Raw genomic sequence first — 21,710 nt, forward strand, 5'->3', positions numbered from 1 at the left:
GGAATTGGTTACCTTTTGGATCGGTGGCAGTCGCTTACTCTCCCTGTGGACTGCATCCAGCGTCTCGATGTGCATCTGAACGATGTCTGTGGAACAACAGGAGGGGGAGAGAGAAACTGATTAAAACTCTCTCCTAATACACAATTTGAACTCTTGAGAAAACCTGGGTCATATTCATTACGGAACACAGTAGCAAAACTAAAACAAGTATTTCTTATTGGACAAGTTCAGGGAATCCCTCCCCGGCAGTCCTTTTTCTTCCATTAAGTGCCTAATGAATACAACCCTGATCTGTCAAGGAAAGTTCACAACATGAGCACCAAAAACACAAAATGGAGATTCCTACCTGGTATCATGGTGTGTAGTGCCTTGAGGTGCTCGTTGGTCACCCCACTCTCGTTACACACTTTGTCTACGAAGCGGTTGATAAATCGCACCACAGAGTTGGCCACGTCAGAGCTCTCAGCGTCCTCAAAGCCGCTCTCTGTGTCGTAGCTCTCCGCCATGCTGCCAGCAATGCTAAACAATAACAACAAAGGCATCTTAGAAACAACCAATATGAGCTTGAACTTCAATGTTAAAGTCTTTTCCCTAGGCATACGTTTGTTGCTGGTTCCACTGTAAGATGTTACAAAGCTGCCCACTGTATGATAAGCTGTTTTTAACATGTCTGTTAGTGAGAAAGCTGTTGGGTATGTTTTTCTGTCTGTGTGTACACGTGTGTGTGTGTGTGTGCCTCGTTGTTGTTGTTTGTGTGTGTGTGTGTGTGTGTGTCCCACCTGTTGGTGTACCTGTTGGTGACGTAGCTGTTGCTAACACTCTCCACATCCCCTATCCCGGACCTGTTGAGCAGGCGGTTCTTGCTGGTGTCCAGGGGCAGCAGCAGGTAGGACATGCGGTTGGCGTAGTGGATGGCCTGGCTGAACACCGTGCTCTCCTCTTTCTGCACGCGCTCACTCTGCTGCTCCTTGCTGAGCGTGGGCCACAGCCTGCTCTGCTCCGACGCCAGCTCCAGAGCGCCCAGCAGCTCCTGACCTCCCGCTGCTGGACCAGACTCCTGCTGACCTCGAGACTGGGAGGTGGAAGGGGAAAGGTCAGATGGGGTCAATGTATGGATGTACTCCAAGGACTAAGTACCATTATCAAGGAAAACCTCTCGGTTGTGTTTTTACTGCTGTGTTTAATACTAATATACAGGAGCGTTAGCTTAAAAAGGTTCTGCTTGTTGTGTAATTGTAGGGTCCGTTCTTACAGCGATGGACTGCTCCCCCCCGTCTGCCTCCAGATACAGGGCTCTGATGTGGTTCTGGACATCACTGTAGAACATGGCCTCCCAGAACTGCATGTTAGTCCACACCATGTGCTCCTGCACACAGCTGTAGGCAAACTGGGTGATGCCCGCACCTAGTTTCTGCCAGACAAACACACAAGGCCACACAGAAGCTTTAGAAACAGACCACTTTAAAGCTATGATAAGGGACAATGATTTGTTTCTTTTGTGTTGAATAGGATTGTTTGTTTTTTGTGACTTACCCTGCAGAAGGCCGTGACCAGGGGAAGGAGGATGGCTGCAATACCGTGTTCATCCATGTGGGAGCAGTCCTGAGTAGGAGAATAGAGGTCAACATCACCATACTCTCTCAATGTCAGCCATGCAAACACACCACCGATTAGGCTCCATTATTCAGTGTGTGATCTTATGAAAATATAAAGGCCTCCATTGCAATGTAAAAATAGGTAGCATGGTACTGTTTTGAAAAAGTCCCAAGGAGTTAGTTATTTCTTTAGGAACTCCTTCAATACAGCCGTTCTATGCACTGAACCCGACTGTGTGCTGCGGTCTACAATAGAACTTTGTGTAGAAGAGGAGAGATAATTTTTTTGTGGCTTCGGCATGTACCTGTAAGGTGCAGTTCATCATGCGGACGATGTAGTCAAACTGCTGGTCGTCCAGCACAGCTCGGTTCTGCAGGACGTGCTGGTTGAGCTCCTGGGTCAGACACACCCTGGCCGCCCGGCCCTTCAGCGCCCGCAGTACCGCTGGCATCAGCTGGGGGGGGGGGGGGGGGGGGGGGGGCAGCAGACACAGGACAACATTAGGAGATGGAAGAATAAAAAATGTAATTGTTATTTTTTTTTTATCACTAGACTATCATGTAGGTCAAACCTCTAAACTAGCTATAAATTGTTAACACCTTTATCATTCCAAAATGGCCGAGCACTGAGATGCTATTGTGTCCTTGTCTCTCACCTTCTTGGCCTCCAGCATCTTGTTGTCAAATATGTAGGTAATGCAGTTCCTGACCACCTCCAGCCTGCGAGCGCTGTTAGCCAGGACATGACCATGCCTGTCCACAATGTCTCCTGGAGGAACACCACGACTCAGCGGTTATTACATCACACTCATCAGTCTACACTGAATCCAGCTCAATTAAACCAACACAGAGATAGATGTGTCACACAGAGGTGGTCTGAACACAGTGGCCTGTCTGGTGGACCCGACACACTCATGAGTCTACACTGAAGCTACACTGAATCCAGCTCAGTTAAACCCATGCTGAGAGATGGGTCACACAGAGGTTGTCCTAACTAACACAGTGGCCTGTCTGGAGGCCTGTCTAGAGGCCTGTCTGTGTCTGGATCAGCCTCTTTACGTCAGACATCAAGCCAATCCATCAGACACAATCTCATGTTGGCATCTCTGCTAACTTCTAACCCACAACCCAATAGGAATGTCTGCATCAGTCTTTCAACCATTCATTCACTGCACTACTTAATCCCACCATCTCATGCCTATGCTGCTCCACCCCCCAGCCCACACTATCCCCAGCAACCCCCTCCACTCAGTCTTTCCCACCAGCTTGGCACACTCACCCAGTGGGGGTCCGGAGGGCACCATGCCTTTGAGCTCGGCCTTGACCACGGGCGGGGCGGTCTGGAGCTTGGCGGCGGCATGGTCGATGAAGAGCTGGACCGTAACGTCGTCCAGCAGAGGGAACATAGCCAAGTTCTTGGGGTCATTGTGACCAGGGCTCTCAGCTGGCCGCTGCACCTTATGCATGGCCACGGCAGGGTACGGGTTCTCCTGATGGGGGGAGAATAAAACGTGAGCGACCATAAAGTTGTAGGGGGAGAAAGGGCAAAGAAAAGAGGTAAGTGGTCTCCTGTTATTTTAGTTACTACATTACATAGATGGGGGATCTTAATTTGACCTATATTGTCACAGCAATAGGATTTGAACACTTAGTCCATAATGTTACTTGATCGGTGGTTAGGCTATTAGCTGGCCAAAAGTAGGCTACATGAAAAGTGCAATAGGACAATTGCATGTTAGCATGGCCAGAAAATATTTTAGGTATCTCAGATTGTTCATAGAAACTTTATTGGGAGGATGGGTGGTTGATAATCTTCGTACATTGTAACACAAACCATTTTGAGAAAATCCTGAAAGTGAACATTTCAAGGCCCTTTTTAGACCTGTACATGCCTCCCCTGTAAGACCCAATGATCCGTACATGATACAGACATACCTCTTAGTGTCATTAAACTTCCTTATAGTGTTCTTGAAAATATGGAGTAATGATACCTTCTGAAATACAATTTTACACATTAATTTATTCAAGATTTTTAGACATCGTTTTAAACAATATACTCTACAAGCAATGTTACCTCCCAAAAATGTAGGCACTTAACAAATTTCAGGTCTGCTGAGCGCAAACTTGAACGCTGTGAAAATTCTGTGCAACTTCTAGTGCAAGTTTACTGTGAACACAGAGGCTGTACTTGGTTTAAAATACAGTTAACAGTGTCCATGAAGGCTACTGTGGCTATTTGATCATAATATAGGTCTACCAGAGTGGCCTACCATCAAAAACAATGGAGGAAATGCATCCCATAACAATTTAACATGGAAATAGCTGTTCTATCATTCAGCCTACAGTAGCAGCTAATGTGTGGTATTCAACATTGGCTACATTCCATGAGACAAAAAAATCTAAATATGTAGGGATTGCCATTAACCTGTTTATGCACTTGTCCTTCAGACAACAAGGTGACTGAAAATGTTGTGTTTGATATAAAATGTATTATTCCCATACCATTATAACACAGAATAAGACAAATTATGCTACCCTCTGCCTATTGGCTACTTAGCTTATACAAGCCCGTCTCAAAACACTACACTGCCCATTTAAAACAGAAAAAAACCTCTTTATCTGACTTGCTTTCAAAGAGGTCTACAACTGCACACATTTTGTGCTCTTGCAGGAAGCAACCACTCCACCATTGCTGACTAGAAATGTGCTATAACTGGGCTAATAACTCACTTAATAGCCAAGAATACAAACAAATGTACACACCTGGACACATGCAAAACAAGTGCATCTACTCACTACCACTCATGCTGTAAACACAGTCCAGTTAAAAGGGAATGGCACAGATCCATATATGGCAATGATCTATTTGCATACAGGGATACTGCAGCTCTGATTGGTTATGGCGCACCAGTCTGTGTAAAGTATGGGACTGACTTGTTGATAGTGTTAACTAAAGGGGAAAACTAGAAAGTTGAGTGAAGTTCAATCTCGTGCTTCTCTGTGCGAGCTGATATTTCTTCTGCGTGGCAGTCCCGGGGGAGCTGTGCACGCGCAGAGCATAGAGGGAACATTGCCTACAAGTACATCACATTCCCAGTGTGGGCTCTCTGCTACTTTTAAAGTTATGATACATTTTATGAGCACTACCAACACAATGAATGGGAAAATGAATTCAAAGGGAATTCCCTCTGCTGGTGATTTGCTGAATGTGCAATCCGACATGAGGCTGTGATTGATTAATGACCCATTATGTCAATTGCTATGTATAAAATGGATAATTTCTTCAAAAGTAGAGACCCCACACTGGAAACTTTGTGTTTTAAGAGTATAGTTCCAAACAATGTCTTAAAATAAACTAAATCAAAAAGGGTACTTTTGAGATATGAATAGTAGTTTTAATGTTGAGTAAATTAATGTACCCCATATTTTAAAACGCACTATAAGAATATAATGACACCAAGAGGTTGTCTGTATCACGTACAGTTCACAGATCATAGGGTCTTATCGGAGGCATGTACAGTATAGGTCTAAAAAGGGCCTAAAATGGATACTTTCATCATGATTGTTTTTTTTTTAACTATCTGTGATACCAAAAATATTCTCGGGCCATGCTGGCGTGAAATCGGCCAATACTGTTAAAATAACCACGTTAGTGTGAGTTTTCAGGGAATTTTACACAAATCAAAGCTCATCAGCATAAATTCTAAGCAACAAAAGGGTGATCAAATTAAGATCCTACATCAATAAACATGTTTTTCTTTTTTTTTTATGCACAACATACGTTTTTGAAGAGCTGCTCAGCCAGCTCCTTGATATGGTTCATGACTTTGTGCGGGCTGCACTCCTCCTGGCGAATGCGCTCCACCTGATTGGCTATCAGCTGTAGACACAGGAAAAGACAAACAGGAAGTTAGAATGCTTTTTCCTTCACATCTTTACCACTGATTGGGGAGGTGTGTGGGGGGGGGGGGGGGGGGGGGGGGTACTCACATCATCGAACAGGTCTGTGGGTCTGTAAGGCGGCCCTCTCTCCGATATGAACCCAGCGAATGCCATACCATCCAGAACCTTCATCAGGAAGTCATCCTCAGTCAGAGCCCTCTGGCCCAGGAATGCAGCCTGGAGGAACACACACACACACACACACACACACACACACACACACACACACACACACACACACACACACACACACACACACACACTCGTCAGGCCAGAGATTCTTGGGATCCACTCTTCCTTTCTAAGTGTTAGACTCAAAACAGTTTGCAGGTCTGTTTAGAGGAAAATGTTTTTGTCCTCCAGGCAGAGATTAAAGTGATATATTCCATTGTGTTCATAAAGACCGTAGTTAGTTCCAGGCTTGTATGAACACAATATATCACCTTAGGAATAAAGTTCAGAGAGATAGAAGGTGATGTGTACCTTATGGAAGCGGATGACTGGTTCAGGGTGGATACGGATGATGTGCAAACACCAGCGATAGCCATGGAACAGCTGGCCGAACAGCCACAGAAACACCGCCCGGATCTCCTTATCCTGCAACACACAGACAGGGAATTATAACATACTGAGGGGTAAGTATGGGACAGCTGGACAGTAAGCCTGAGAAAGCTCAGAAATACAGAGACCTTGCTGCAGCATTGCCCCAAACAAAGGGACAGAGACTTTCTCAATTTACATTTGAGCCATTTAGCAGATGCTCTTATCCAGAGCAACTTACAGTAGTGAGTGCAATTGTATTCCTTCTTTTTCCACAAACACACCTTCCACCGAGGATAGAAGGGCTCAACATTACCTGGATCTTGAGTGTGGAGGGTTGTGTGGAGGAAGGGGGGAAGGCATGGTCAGCCATCTCCAGCTCTGGGTCCAACACCTACAAACAAGATGGCAGGAGTCATATTACAACAACATGGGACAGAAATATCATCTAACAGTCTTCTCATTACATCTGTTCAGTTCATCAATATTATTCAGTACATAAATCCTACAGCAGCTGCTGCTACATTTTGGCATTCGGACACCGCTTCATCGGGTATCATAAATTACAATACGCTGTCAGAAGCTTTTAAGAAGATGAGAATTCTTGGAAGCCTTGCTCATAAATGAGACCGATGTGGCTTCAGACTAAGCAGCAAACACCCATTAACTAAATTAGCTGCAGAATCTCCTATTCACAGTCCTATTTGTGTTTGGGGATGGTGAGGTGAATTAATTCAGCTAATCGTGAAGAGAGCAGCGGAGTACCTAGATAAGCCCACACCCAACGGTTGCTGCCCAACTATCTCTAGAAGCATCACTGCAACAACCTTCACCCACCGCACTCCACCAACCCCCATATAACTTTTCCAGATGATTAAACAAATTAACTATCCCTCCAGTTGCAAAAGCTATCGCTTTTCACAAACTGCAATTATCCTCTCTGTGCTGGTCTGGGTGAAGGTCACTTAGGCCTATTATGTGACCCGGCTGGGGGGCTGAGGCTTGGACAGCTCTGCACAGAGACTGACAGTGCAGGCAGACAAATGCAGGGCGGAATGGACCCCATGATCACGCACAATGTGCTTCACTGGTTATGGAAGGAAGCATGTGTGCATACACGTCACATGCACATAGTGTTTTATTGACTCAGGACACAGAGGACTAGCACTTCCAGTGAAATTGTCCCTGCATTACAGGGCTCTGGTCTCATTCCAGCCATGCAGGGTCACCGGGCCAGCACTACAAGTCTCTATGGCCCACACAGGTTAGGACAGAGGGAGACAGGGGGAAGAAAAGAAAGGAGGACAGAACAGAGGGAAGTGGGAGAGGCCTGTATATTGTATTGTAGAATGGTCAGGTCCCATCTCAGGACTGGTTGTTCTGAGATGGAACAATTTTACAGTCTCTATTACTTACCAGAGCAGGTATTGGCTGGTACCTAGCTCTTTCCACTGTGTTGTTTTTCAAACATCTAGGAATGTTTAAACATGGTAATGAAGGACAAGGGGGAAGTATACTGGTTGAGGAACAGCTCCTTTTCAATGTACCTCTGACCGAGAGGACACAGTAACAGCCTAACCCGGTCTCATTCTCTTTTGCCTTTTCTTGCTTTCCCCCCTTTCCCTCCTCATTTGTCCCTCCCTCCTCCTCTCCTGTTCAGTCTAGCCGTAACAGATTGGCTAGTAACCGTGCAGATTGAGTATGGCTCATGTTTCATGCCCTCCAGCCAATAGAGATCATAGAGACCAGCCTGAGATAAAGCCCATTGATCTCAGACAGACAGCCTTGGAGAGTTAAAAGCATGAACACTGTATACGGTCACATGTACTAAAATATAATTTACCACGGACATGTGTCAAAAAACAACCAAAATTGTTTTTCTATAACAGTTAAGAAAAGTGCCAAAAAGCTAATGAAGTACGCATTTTGAGCAGTTCCGAGCAATGCCGGTCTGGCAATATTCTGAGCAATCTACGCAAGTCCATATCAAATGTTCCTTCATATTAAAACATACAACTTGACTCTTATCCTGATAAAGAAATGAGGGGAGGAAGACATTTTTATCAAGGGAATAATATGTTCCCAAATATTTCTCATGTGGGACAGCATGTCAGATTCTATAATTCATCTTCTCCCTCTGGTCCAACTCTGATAACACAAACAGTTAGGGCTGTGGGAATCAATGCCAATGTCATACAGGCAAACAAATAAACCCTCTTTTGGCTCCAGATTGTAGTATCATTTCATTCATTGAAGATGGGAATATCCATTCTTTCATAATTCTTTATTGGACTACTGTGTATTACAGTAAGCTCTGCACATGCCAACTCACACCAATTGTGAAACTAAAAACAGACGTATCATCATGAACAGTTCATGACTGCATTGTTTTTAGTTGTGTCTCATGGGTAATTTTTATATTGTAAAACATTATATTGTTTTATAGGGGTGTGTAATGTTAGTTCCGATACCTTACAATTAGAATTTAAGATTGTGGTAAATTACATTGTGATCACAAACCCGATTGCTTACAATATCAACCAGAATCATTCAATAAATAAAATCTGCCACCATGTGTTTGTTGTAGCTAATGATGGGAAAGCAATGGCATGGCTCTCCTCCACATAGAAACAAAAGCATAAAACCAGCCATAGACACCAATGATAGGCAGGCCCAATCAGAAAATCAGATTAGTTTTACATAACATGGATCTTATCTGAACAAGAGGAATTTCCAGATTGCGCTGGCAGTGAAGCTCGATTACAATAAGGAACTTGACCTTATTTAGAAAAGGAGTTGGTTCAGAAGTAGTAAATCAACATCTCAATGTGATGCTGTGCTTAAACCACTATAGCTGTACATGGTTCAGGGTAATACATAGTGGGAGTCCCTGTGTTGGGTTAACGTGCTGTACTGGTATTGGTGACTCTGATGTAGCTGTATGACGTGAAGGTGTAGAAGTCTGAAGGGTGTTGCGGTGAGGTGTGAGTTGTCGTCACGGTGGTTACCATGGAGAGGGCAGTCTGGGTCTGCTGCAGGAGGGGGTCGGGGAGCAGAGAGATGTGGACACACTCCGGGATGGTCACCGTGCCTCCGTCCAGGTCAGCGATGATCACATCCAACTGTAGAACAACACACATAGACGGCTCAGTCAGTGCGATATCTTTGATTGATCTTGTAAGAGATCACTGTACTGCATACTGTACATGAGGCTAAGTGTGCTGATTGAGAACAGTAGTGACTGACAGAGCCACAGACACGCACACAAAAGCTTCTGTCAACAGCTATTCATTACAGAACTTTACCTACTGCAGCAGTGAAATTGACCTTTTAACAGGCAGTTGGGTTGCCAAGGCGATAACCTCTCACCCCCCATCATCAATCGATCTATGAGAGCCATGTGACTGTATAGTATACTATATTATACAGACAGGCAGTCTGTTGTTAAAAGTCATTACATAACAAAGCATGGCGAGGGACCACATGTAGTTTAACGCACCCTAACCTAGACCTCAGAAACATGACACTATAATGACTGTCTTTTCATAGTCCTCAATCCCAATCTGAAATGTATTTAGTGCCTAGCCCACTACTACTATTTTACCTGCCTTCACTCTAAAATGTACCTTGTTTTTATTGAATATCCTTTTGTATTATTCTTTCCTCAGAGCTTTGAGATAACTAATGAAAAGCGATATACAAAATAAATATATTATTTGTATTATTCATCTTAACCATTAGTTTGTCCTTAATAACAAAAGGAAACTTTCAAAGTCATCCAACATTCCACTGGCTATAGAATGAAGATATTTAAGTTACATGTCATGTATATTGCTAATGTACCTTGGCATGGTTTACAAAGACCGTTGTGTTAGTACTGAGAGGTGTTTAAGCTAAGAGAGGTTTCAGATGGCTAAAACACAGCAGGTCTGGGTTGTTGAGTGAGATGAATTATAGATAAGGAAAGAAGGCCAGAGAACTGACAATATCCAATAATCAAGATCGTACCACAGGCTGTCAAAGTATGGGGGGGCAACACAGAATTAAGACGGTCTTTACTGGCATCAGATAGGCTTTACAAATGCATACCACTGACGGAATATATAAACATGATCTAGAAAATAAATCAAAAAGAAGTATTGTAGATTGGAACATACGGTCATGCTACCCACCAGTTCCTGGGTCTCGGAACGGAAGAAAGAATTGACCCCGATGATGAAAGGCGTGGGTGTGCTCAGCACCTCCAGGAGTTTGCCCGGCAGGATGGGGACGTAAGTAAAACTGGCGGGAGGGAAAACAAGAGGAAATCAGATTTATCAGGAATCAGATTAGGAGATGATATGATAAGTGAGGAAATAACCCAAACTAACATACCAATATCTTGTTAATCAAATCCCTGTAAATTCACAATATTAAAAAAAAGACATCTATGAACCTATTTTACAATGAAAAACACACACAAACCTGTATTTGAGGGGGAACATGATGGCCAGTAGTGCTCTGCAGGCGTCTGTTAGTCTCTGGTAGCTGCTGGACAGGAACAGGATTTTGTGTTCCGTCAGAGCAGCACAGAACAGATACAGGACGTTCACTATACCTGAGAGCAACAACATAACAGAGGTACAGTATTCACTTCACCTGCAGGGACCGACTGCGTGGATTGTAAAGATCAAATGTATCTTCAAACAAAATGATCAAACATGCAGGCATTAAGACAGATATCTACATCCAATACCCCAAAATGACAAAGCAAACACAGGTTCTTAGAATTCTTTCGCAAATTTATAACAAAAACTAAATACCTTATTTACATAAGTATTCAGACGCTTTGCTATGAGACTCAAAATTGAGCTCAGGTGCATACAGTTTCCATTGATCATCCTTGATATGTTTCAACAACTTAGAGTCCACCTGTGGTAAATTCAATTGATTGGACATGATTTGGAAAGGCACACACCTGCCTATAAGGTTCCACAGTTGACAGTGCATGTCAGAGCAAAAAAACCAAGGCATGAGGTTGAAGGAATTGTTCGTAGAGCTCCGAGACAGGATTGTGTCGAGGCACATATCTGGGGAAGGGTACGAAAAAAGGTCTGCAGCATTGAAGGTCCCCAAAAACAGTGGCCGCCATCATTCTTAAATGGAAGAAGTTTGGAACCACAGACTCTTCCAAGAGCCTGGCCAAACTGAGCAATCGGGGGAGAAGGGCCTTGGTCACTGCCCGAGCTCTAGAGTTCCTCTGTGGAGATGGGAGAATCTTCCAGAAGGACAACCATCTCTGTAGCACTCCACCAATCAGGACTTTATGATTGAGTGGCCAGACGTAAGCCACTCCTCAGGAAAAGGCACATGACAGCCCACTTGGAGTTTGCCAAAAGGCACCTAAAGGACGCTCAGACCATGAAAAACAAGATTCTCTCGTCTTATGAAACTATGATTGAACTCTTTGGCCTGAATGCCAAGTGTCACGCCTGGCACCATCCCTACGGTGAAGCATGGTGGCAGCATCGTGCTGTGGGGATGTTTTTCAGTGACAGGGACTGAGAGACTAGTCAGGATTGAGGGAAAGATGAACAGCACAAACTACAGAGAGATCCTTGATGAAGTCCTGAGTGCTCTGAAACAGGTTCTCAGACTGGGGGGGGGGGGGGGGGGAACAGGTCAACGACCCTAAGCACACGGCCAAGACAACACAGGAGTGGCCCAGCCAGCGCCGGACTTGAACCCGAACGAACATCTCAGGAGAGACCTGAAAATAGATGTGCAGTAATGCTCCCCATCCAACCTGACATAGCTTGATAGGATCTGCAGAGAAGAACAGAAGAAACTCCCCAAATACAGGTGTGCCAAGCTTGTAGCGTCATACCGAAGAAGACTTGAGGCTGTAATCGCTGCCAAAGTTGCTTCAAAAAAGTGCTGAGTAATGGGTCTGAATACTTGCGTAAATGTAATATTTCAAAACCTTTTATTGCTTTGTCATTATGGGGGTATTGTGGGGGTATTGTGTGTAGAATGATGGGGGGGAACACAATTTAATACATTTTTGAATAAGGCTGTAATGTAACAAAATGTGGAAAAAGTCAAGGGTTCTGAATACTATCCGAATGCAGTGTACACACAGGCAACTGTTAAAAAGTTTGGGGTCACTTAGAAATGCCCTTGTTTTCTAAGAGTGTCTAGTTTGGGAAACAGACGCCTCACAAGTCCTCAACTGGCAGCTAGATTAAATAGTATCCGCAAAACACAGTCTTAACGTCAAAAGTGAAGCGGTGACTCCGGGATGCTGGCCATCTACGCAGTTACAAAGAATAAGCCATATCTCAAACTGGCCAATAATAAAAGACTAACATGGTCAAAAGAACACAGACACTGGACAGAGGAACTCTGTCTAGATGGCCAGCATCCCGGAGTTGCCTCTTCACTTTTGACGTTAAGACTGTGTTTTGCGGATACTATTTAATCTAGCTGCCAGTTGAGGACTTGTGAGGCGTCTGTTTCCCAAACTAGACACTCCAATGTGCTTGTCCTCTTGCTCAGTTGTGCACCGGGGCCTCCCACTCCTCTTTCTATTCTGGTTAGAGCCAGAATAGAAGGGTGTAGTACACAGCATTGAAGGGAGTAGTACACAGCGTTGTACGAGATCTTCAGTTTCTGACGAGTTTCAGAAGAAACGTTCTTTGTTTCTGGCTATTTTGAGCCTGTAATTGAACCCACACATGCCGATGCTCCAGATACTCAACTAGTCTAAAGAAGGACCGTTTTATTGCTTCTTTAATCAGAACAGTTTTCAGCTGTGTTAACATAATTGCAAAAGGGTTTTCTAATGATCAATTAGCCTTTTAATATGATAAACCTGGATTAGCTAACAACATGCAATTGGAACACAGGAGTGATGGTTGCTGATAAATGGGCTTCTGTACACCTATGTAGATATTCCTTTTTTTTTTCATTTTCTTTTTTCATTTACAACAATGTCTACACTGTATTTCTGATCAATGATGTTATTTTAAATAGACAAAAAAAAAGCTTTTCTAAAAAAAAAAAAACAAGGACATTTCTAAGTGACCCCAAACTTTTGAATGGTAGAGTAAACTCAGCAAAAAAAGAAACGTCCGTTTTTCAGGACCCTGTCTTTCAAAGATAATTCGTAAAAATCCAAATAACTTCACAGATCTTCATTGTAAAGGCTTAAAACACTGTTTCCCATGCTTGTTCAATGAACCATAAACAATTAATGAACATGCACCTTTGGAATGGTCGTTAAGACACTAACAGCTTACAGACGGTAGGCAATTAAGGTCAGTTATGAAAACTTAGGACACTAAAAAGGCCGTTCTACTGACTCTGAAAAACACCAAAAGATAGATGCCCAGGGTCCCTGCTCATCTGCATGAACATGCCTTTGGCATGCTGCAAGGATGCGTGACGACTACAGATGTGGCCAGGGCAATAAATTGCAATGTCCGTACTGTGAGACACCGAAGACAGCGCTACAGGGAGACAGGATGGACAGCTGATAGTCCTCGCAGTGGCAGACCGCGTGTAACAACACCTGCACAGAATCGATACATCCAAACATCCCACCGGGACAGGTACAGGATTGCAACAACTGCCCGAGTTACACCAGGAACACACCAGGAACACACAATCCCTCCATCAGTACTCAGACTGTCCACAATAGGCTGAGAGAGGCTGGACTGAGGGCTTGTAGGCTTATTGTAAGGCAGGTCCACAGACATCACCGGCAACAACGTCACCTATGGGCACAAACCCACCGTCGCTTGACCAGACAGGACTGGAAAAAGTGCTCTTCACTGATGAGTCGCAGTTTGTCTCACCAGGGGTGATGGTCGGATTCGCATTTATCATTGAAGGAATGAGCGTTACACCGAGGCCTGTACTCTGGAGCGGGATCAATTTGGAGGTGGAGGGTCCGTCATGGTCTGGGTCGGTGTGTCACAGCATCATCGGACTGAGCTTGTTGTCATTGCAGGCAATCTCAACTCTGTGCGTTACAGGAAAGACATCCTCCTACTTCATGTGGTACCCTTCCTGCAAACTCATCTGACATGACCCTCCAGCATGACAATGCCACCAGCCATACTGCTCGTTCTGTGCGTGATTTCCTGCAAGACAGGAATGTCAGTGTTCTGCCATAGCCAGCGAAGAGCCTGGATCTCAATCCCATTGAGCACATCTGGGACCTGTTGGATCGGAGGGTGAGGGCCAATCCCCCCAGAAATGTCCAGGAACTTGCAGGTGCCTTGCTGGAAGAGTGGAGTAACATCTTACAGCAAGAACTGGCAAATCTGGTGCAGTCCATGAGGACAGCAGTACTTAGTCAGTATCTGGTGTGGCCACCAGCTGCATTGTTACTCCTTGATTTTTACCCCCCCCCCCTTTGTTCAGGGACACATTATTCAATTTCTGTTAGTCACATGTCTGTGGAACTTGTTCAGTTGATGTCTCAGTTGTTGAATCTTGTTATGTTCATACAAATATATACACGTTAAGTTTGCTGAAAATAAATGCAGTTGACAGTGAGGACATTAATTTTTTTGCTGAGTTTATATACATACACACACTCCTGCCTTTTCCCACAACTCATCAAATATAGGCCTGTGATTTGCGTTCATTAAGCAATTGAACAATTGGTGAAGGTCTTTAAATCAAAGGAACATTTCCTAGGTGAGGGAACATCGGACTCTGATTGGTCCATATCACTGACATCACTGATCATAAGGTGCCCCATCGGTCCTGGGCTGAATAAACTGCATTGTGATTTGACGTACCAAGCTGTCTAAAGAGATGGGCTACGCTGCTGCCGCTGACAGGGAGGGAGTCGTTGATGGGAGTCTGGATGACCTGTCGATCGCCCGCTCCCAATGTTATAGTCCTCTAGAGAGAGAAAGAAAGAGGGACGCATGGAAAAAGAGAACAGATAGTGTGAACGCTCTTTCTCTGAAAAATGGGGATTAGCAACTACAGCACAATCACAGAGAGTTGGAGTGTATTGAGGAGAAATCACAGATATGAATCACAGGGGTTTAGCAGGTACATTAGAACTCCACAGTAACCAGCCATTCAGAGCTGAACTGAGAAACCCATAGCAATGGGCCTTACCACAGATTCAAATCAGCCCACCATATTAAAAGGGCCTCTATGGGAGTCAAATACCAATGACATTCCAGATTGTCCATAGAGGGACATTTCCATTTCATTTTGGAAAGGGCAGAGTTCAAACATCTGAATGATTTTGGGGGGGGGGGGGGGTCTTAACATTTGAAATGTCTTATTGGTTTAGTGTTACTGGATAGTTCTTACGGCCATGTGACAGAGGGAAGGGAAGTGAGAATGATTTAGATTGTTTTGTTGTTGATTGTAACATTCATGAAAGTCATGTAAACTTCACATTGTAGCACATAAATTACATTTATAGCTTAAGAGAGTTGTACTAGTTGTTGTAAAATATAAGTTGCCATCATTTGTAAGTGTGATATTTATGTTGCATGCAATGTCAATGACTGTTCTGGATTTTAAGTATTTGCAAGACTGAAAAAGCATGTTAGGCGATATGAGTTAAGGCACAATTTGCACAGCATGATAGGCACCGTGGGTCTTGACTGCAAATGAAGACCGATTACAAAGAGTTGCATACAGGACAGGTAGCACAAGGTCAAAGAAGGCATCCAATACATCACATAGAAACACAATCACAGCAGCCTCGAGGACAGACATCACATAGTAATACAACAGAATACACAGAAACAACTGGAACTACCTACAGAGGCTGTATACCACATTTGACAAGTAGGAATGCAAATTATTTTAAGTACTGAAATTCTTCAAAAATACATTTTCACTATAAAATAGAAAATTGATTTAAAAACAGACATTTTAAATAAACTCCAGAAGCAGGAATCTACTGTAGCCAAATCTTAATTTAAAAGTACTTAAAATACAAGGCCCAAGTATATATCTTGGAACGAAAAGGTTGGCGTTAGCTCATGCTCTCTACAGCAGCAGCAGCAATGGGAACGCAATGATCCAACTGTTGAACACCATTTCACCGTCACTCGTCTGATCAACAACCAATTAGATATCCTTGAATTTTTCCAGGCTACCAATAACAGATCGTAAAAAGATCAGCCATTGGGTAACAGACTGGGCCTTATCAAAGTGATTTGATTGGTTTTCCCTTGAGAGAGAGTTAGGTGAGATACATAGACATAGGAGGATCCCGACAGAATTAGGGAAAGCTAGGAGCTGATTGGTTGAAAGGAGAATAAATTAGTCAGGCGGCGTACCAAGCTCTCTTCTCTCTCCTCCTGGCACGGCTACACAAGTCAAGCACCCCAAACACATACACACACACACACACAGAGAGAGAAATACACCATAGGACAACACACGGATTAGAGACAACAGGGTCCAAACAAAAACATGACAAAACATTAACATGACATTACAAATATACACAGATGGTAACAGCGTGGCATTATGACATGAGAGTACAGCAACATTAACATAAGGCACAGAGTCAAACCAGCTGTCAACTTTGGGGAAATAAAATGGAAGCATCCACAGCTCAGTTCAGTTCAGCCACATTTAATATCTGACATTGTAGCTTAGGGCTGGGCGATAAATCAATATCAAGAGGTAATTACTTCTCTCAATAACCATATAAAAACGTTTACATTCATTTTTGTTGATGTCGATATAAAAAAATAATTAGGTACCGCAGTCTATTTCACCTCTGTGACGCAGCAGGAACGCGCGGAGAAGTGACAATGTGCACGTGGAGAGGTATACGCCCACAAAAAAACACTTCGCACCTCGAGTGATGGAGTAGCCACCATTAACCACGAGAAATTCGTGACGTAGGCGAAAACAGTGGCAGTGATAGCCATGGAGAAGGACCAGCTTCCAACGAAGAAATGATTGATAAAAAGGGTTAAACTGTTTGTCATTTGGAAGTGGTTTGGCTTTTTGAAGTCCGACAAACAGCAGAGCAATGTTCGGTGCAAATTGTGCCGTAGACAGGTGACTACGAAGTCTGGTAATACGACAAACCTTTTTCAGCATCTTAAGCAAAATCACTCTTTGGAACATGCAGGAAGTTTGCGCCACGGTGTTGATAAACGCCCCTCAAGCACCAGCCAAATCTAGGGATGTTTGCCCGAAGCAGTCAACACTGACAGCATTTATGCCACACATGCAAACATCACAAATGCTATTATGCATCGCATTGCTAAGGACATGCTACCAATTAGCACAGTCGAAAAGGAAGGTTTCAAGAAGCTTATCAATTTAATTGACACCAGGTACATGCTCCCTAGCAGCAAACATGGAACAATTTTCCATGTGTAGCTCACAATAAAAAATAAAAAATGTAACTTTCATTTAACTAGGCAAGTCAGTTAAGAACAACTTCTTATTTACAATGACGGCCTATCGGGGAACAGTGGGTTAACTTCCTTGTTCAGGGATAGAACGACAGATTTTTACCTTGTCAGCTCGGGGATTCGATCTAGCAACCTTTCGGTTACTGGCCCAACGCTCTAACCACGGTGTGTTCAGGCATTCTTGAGTTTGAAGCAGATATGCACCTTTTAAACATTATTTGATTAATAACGTGATAATGATCATTTTCGAATGAAAAAATATATAGATAGTGATAATGTATTTGCCATATCGCCCAACCCTATCATAGCTACATACATCCGATGGGTAAATTAGTCAGATGATGTGTTTATGACCTTGGGGTGAAATAACAGAGGACTGAAATGTTATACTTGTGTAACATTGTCATTTTTCAGTAAAGTTACTTTAAAAAGGGAAAATCTGCTTAGTTAATGTTTTACAGTTAATATTTCAGGAAATCCAATAAGTTATTTATGGAGATTGGCCCATTGACAGAACGTCCTTGGGCTGGTAACCAGGAGACATTGTGGAGACTAGACACAGTCATTTACAATTATCTATAAAATCCCTCATACAGACGGGCAGACGTGCGCGCACACACACAAACGTTCAGGCAGGTTCCATATCAGACTCATATATATTCCACTGTACAGTAACTGGGCTAAAGGTTGCTGCTCTGTATGTCAGGAGTGCGTATCTGACAGTTGAGATAATTGCCAGTTGCAGTAGTAAAGTGGGTGTGTTGCAATGTATGTTGGGATGACAGTGGTTGACGTGGCATGACTGGGGAGAGTCCTAGCAAGTCTAGACTGAGTCTAATAAAAAAGTTAGACATTTGATAGTATCAAACCTGCTATTACACCGTAACAAACACCTAGCATTGCTCTTCAAGTACTGTTTTAATATAGAATGATCTGTGCTATAGTATCCAATGCCTGAAGATCTCGGAGTGTGTGTAAGTCAAGTGTGTTTGTTTTTGTTTGCAAGATCTGTGTGTGCGTGTGTGTGTTAATGCTGATTAGTCCCATCTCTCATTCAGACCACTGCACTGCCTGCTATAAGGCCATCTGGTGTCCCATATGGTCACCCTCAGAGAACCAGTGTTTGTGTACGGTGTGTGTTCCTCACCAATTGAAAAGTCTATGCACTTCTACAACAGATCAATAATGGCAAACACATCACATCGATCCACGACAAACAACGGCACACAGAATCAAAACAATTCTTTGACTTTAAAAAGGTCTCAAAAATGATTTAAATTATTGACAGGTTAATGTAGCATGGAATACGCAGCATCGTTAGGCCACAAATTCCACAAAAGCAGACTAGAGCAAACTGCAAACCACTGAGTGAATATTAAAATCAGCATGGTTTGAGATGATTACAGGAAATACAAAACAGACTTTTTAGAATCATCATGTTTATCTAAATAGATAAAATCACAATGAGGCAAGCGAATTGGTAAGAAGCTGCCGGAAGGTGATGTTACCTGGTCCTGAAAGCAGCCCAGTAGCCAGTCACAGGCTAAGGCCTGAGGAACCGAAAGATTTAAACTACATACTGGGGACTCATTTATCTGTAACACACAGGAGGAACCAATGTACAGCGGGGTTCAATGGCATGTTACACAAGGGAACAAAATGTACAGAAATGTACGTATAGGCCCAATATACTAGTAGTGCACGATTTAGTATACTAGTTTACTGTATGTTACACTACTTCATGCTGTAGCGTCATTGAATTAGTTTGAGACAAACAGTACATTTAAATTGTGCACATAGGGTGAATACAAGAGCTAAGAAAATATTCCAATACATTGTGTGTAGCAGTGGAGGCTGCTAAGGGGAGGAGGCTCATAATGCCTGGAACGGAGCGATTGGAATGGCATCAAGGTGCCATTAAGGTCCATTAAGGATTAAGGTGCCACCAACCTCCTATGGTGTGTAGGTTACTATGCTGGCCATCTCTTTGCTGAGGACCCAGCATTGACTCGGCAATGAGGGTTAGCATAGCACACCCGCTAATGCTAAGCTACAACGCAAAACAGGTTGGTTAAAGTAATGTGCTAGCAGTCTGCATTGGCCAACATGCTAAGCTAATATGCTAGCAGGTTGGATGGGGCTAACAAGCTAATAGGCTAGCTGGTTGGGAGGGTTGCACAGCCCAGGAGAATACGTAAAAGTCGGTATGCATGCTGAAAGGAGGTGTGTTTACCTGAGAACCACCAGCGACGGGGATGATGCAGGTGAGGAGGTTTCCGATCACCGTTTCCAAGGGAACGCTGAGGCTATCCACATGCACGGCGTAGATGAGTCCCAAACAGTTCTGAACAGGGGAGGCACCCAGTCAAAAGACAAGCACACACTTTCCTTGACTTGTAGTGAAATAACAAATGGGGTTTGTGGGTGAAGAACACTACCTAAAGCAAAATACAGCCAAATCAAGCCTAGAGTTGTCTCAATCACTCTTTGTTGTAACAAGAAACATAGATGAGAAGTGCAATGGGAGTATCGGACAGGGACGTGCAGTATTGTTTTGAGGTGCGTTGTACCCTGAAGACCTCTGTGTGGTCCAGACGGGACACCAGCACCAGGCTCTTGGGGGCAAAGACCTGGGCCGGCTGGACCAGCCCTGGGACTTCGTCCTCATCCACCTCACTGGCCTCAGCTTTCGGTAGCTACACACACAGAATGAGACAGAATATCGTACAGTGTACAGAACGTAGCCTACTTTGTGCAAATGTTCTATAGACGTACCATTAAAGATGTAACGTCATATCACAGATGTCACATACAGCTTGGAACTTTTATAAACCCTTACCTGTTTCTAATATGATCAGATCGTCTCATTTCCACAACTTTGTTGCCAGCGTAAAATGTTGGCACATTGTTGCTACACAGTACAGCTGTAACGATACCGTTACTGGTTCATAATGACATTGGCTCAGTGTGTGAGGAGAAGTGTGGAACTTCTCTTTCTCCTCCAGTCTCTCACCTGAGGGTTGTCCAGGCCCTCCCAGAATGTGAAACAGGCACAGTAGTGACGCTCTGAGTTGATGTCGGTCAGAACCGACACGAAGAACGACGGACGCTCCCTCTCTGGAACTAACTGCCATCCGTTGGGCTGACAGAACTGAGAGAGGGAGAAAGAGGAGGAGGGAGAGGGCGAGTGACAGAAAATGGGTCAAGGGGTGCAGGGGTCGAGAAACAAGGGAAGAAGGAGGGAAACGGGAATGAGGTGAAAAGGATAGGAGAGGGAGAGATGGATGACAGGAGAGGAATATACAGTATTAGTGGGCCGAATCCCAGTGTGGTACGTCACATGTCCCTACTCTGCATCTCTCTGTGACTCACCTCTGATCTCTAGCCTATCATTTGGTTATTTTCCACCGCTAGGCTATATCAAGTTCAGAAAACTTTCCACGTGTCAGAAATGATTAACCTTACACCCTTATTTTGGATCGGGATGAGAAATAGGCTAGAAGCAAACCAAGGAATAACCATTGTTCTGTAGGCATTCATCTTGTAATATATAATGAATGAATGAAATACAAAACAGACATGCCATTGAACCCCGCTGTACATATATAATGAACACTTAGGAATTCTTCAATATTGACTCTGGCAAAACACATTAGACAATAATGAGATAAACAACACTGGAATAAGGGTTATTTGGGAGACATTAAATACACATCAACAGTAAATTATTCTGGGTTATGTTGATCCCTTCATGATGCAGCCTTTCTTCAGGTACGGATGATGTATGTAAACTTCCGACTTCAACTGTACACTTAGGTTGGAGTCATTAAAACTAGTTTTTCAACCATTCCACAAATTTCTGGTTAACACACTATAGTTTTGGCAAGTCTGTTAGGACATCTACTTTGTGCATGACAAGTAATTTTTCCAACAATTGTTTACAGACAGATCATTTCACTGTATCACAATTCCAGTGGGTCAGAAGATTACATACACTAAGGTGACTGTGCCTTTAAACAGCTTGGAAAGCTCCAGAAAATGATGTCATTGCTTTAGAAGCTTCTGATGGGCTAATTGGACATCATTTGAGTCAATTGGAGGTGTACCTGTGGATGTATTTCAAGGCCTACCTTCAAACTCAGTGCCTCTTTGCTTGACATCATGGGAAAAATCAAAAGAAATCAGCCAAGACCTCAGACTTTTTTTGTTGTTGACCTACATAAGTCTG

General features: G+C 43.5%; 1 protein-coding gene across 10 annotated transcripts in view; it reads right to left on the minus strand.

Annotated features, from left to right (window-relative positions):
- LOC109864558 (myotubularin-related protein 5) overlaps nt 1–21,710 on the minus strand; it is a 73,603-nt gene that overhangs the window by 19,610 nt on the left and 32,283 nt on the right. For 2 of the 10 annotated variants that reach the window (XM_031797374.1, XM_031797370.1), the window contains exons 3-23: nt 20,496–20,633; nt 20,053–20,178; nt 19,716–19,826; nt 18,991–19,077; nt 16,385–16,414; nt 14,870–14,975; nt 10,542–10,674; nt 10,235–10,358; nt 9,086–9,199; nt 6,394–6,471; nt 6,021–6,134; nt 5,586–5,714; nt 5,377–5,475; nt 2,875–3,085; nt 2,252–2,364; nt 1,901–2,050; nt 1,534–1,602; nt 1,253–1,411; nt 780–1,072; nt 347–519; nt 13–86 (exon numbers count right to left, since the gene is read on the minus strand). In XM_031797374.1, the coding sequence (XP_031653234.1) occupies nt 13–86; nt 347–519; nt 780–1,072; nt 1,253–1,411; nt 1,534–1,602; nt 1,901–2,050; nt 2,252–2,364; nt 2,875–3,085; nt 5,377–5,475; nt 5,586–5,714; nt 6,021–6,134; nt 6,394–6,471; nt 9,086–9,199; nt 10,235–10,358; nt 10,542–10,674; nt 14,870–14,975; nt 16,385–16,414; nt 18,991–19,077; nt 19,716–19,826; nt 20,053–20,178; nt 20,496–20,633 (2,631 nt within the window). The remainder of the gene's footprint in view (nt 1–12; nt 87–346; nt 520–779; nt 1,073–1,252; nt 1,412–1,533; nt 1,603–1,900; nt 2,051–2,251; nt 2,365–2,874; nt 3,086–5,376; nt 5,476–5,585; nt 5,715–6,020; nt 6,135–6,393; nt 6,472–9,085; nt 9,200–10,234; nt 10,359–10,541; nt 10,675–14,869; nt 14,976–16,384; nt 16,415–18,990; nt 19,078–19,715; nt 19,827–20,052; nt 20,179–20,495; nt 20,634–21,710) is intronic. The other 8 variants (XM_031797372.1, XM_031797371.1, XM_031797373.1 and 5 more) reach the window with 8 other exon arrangements.

This window comes from Oncorhynchus kisutch, linkage group LG19 (assembly GCF_002021735.2).
Source record: "Oncorhynchus kisutch isolate 150728-3 linkage group LG19, Okis_V2, whole genome shotgun sequence".
In the NCBI taxonomy this organism is placed as follows: Eukaryota; Metazoa; Chordata; class Actinopteri; order Salmoniformes; family Salmonidae; genus Oncorhynchus; species Oncorhynchus kisutch.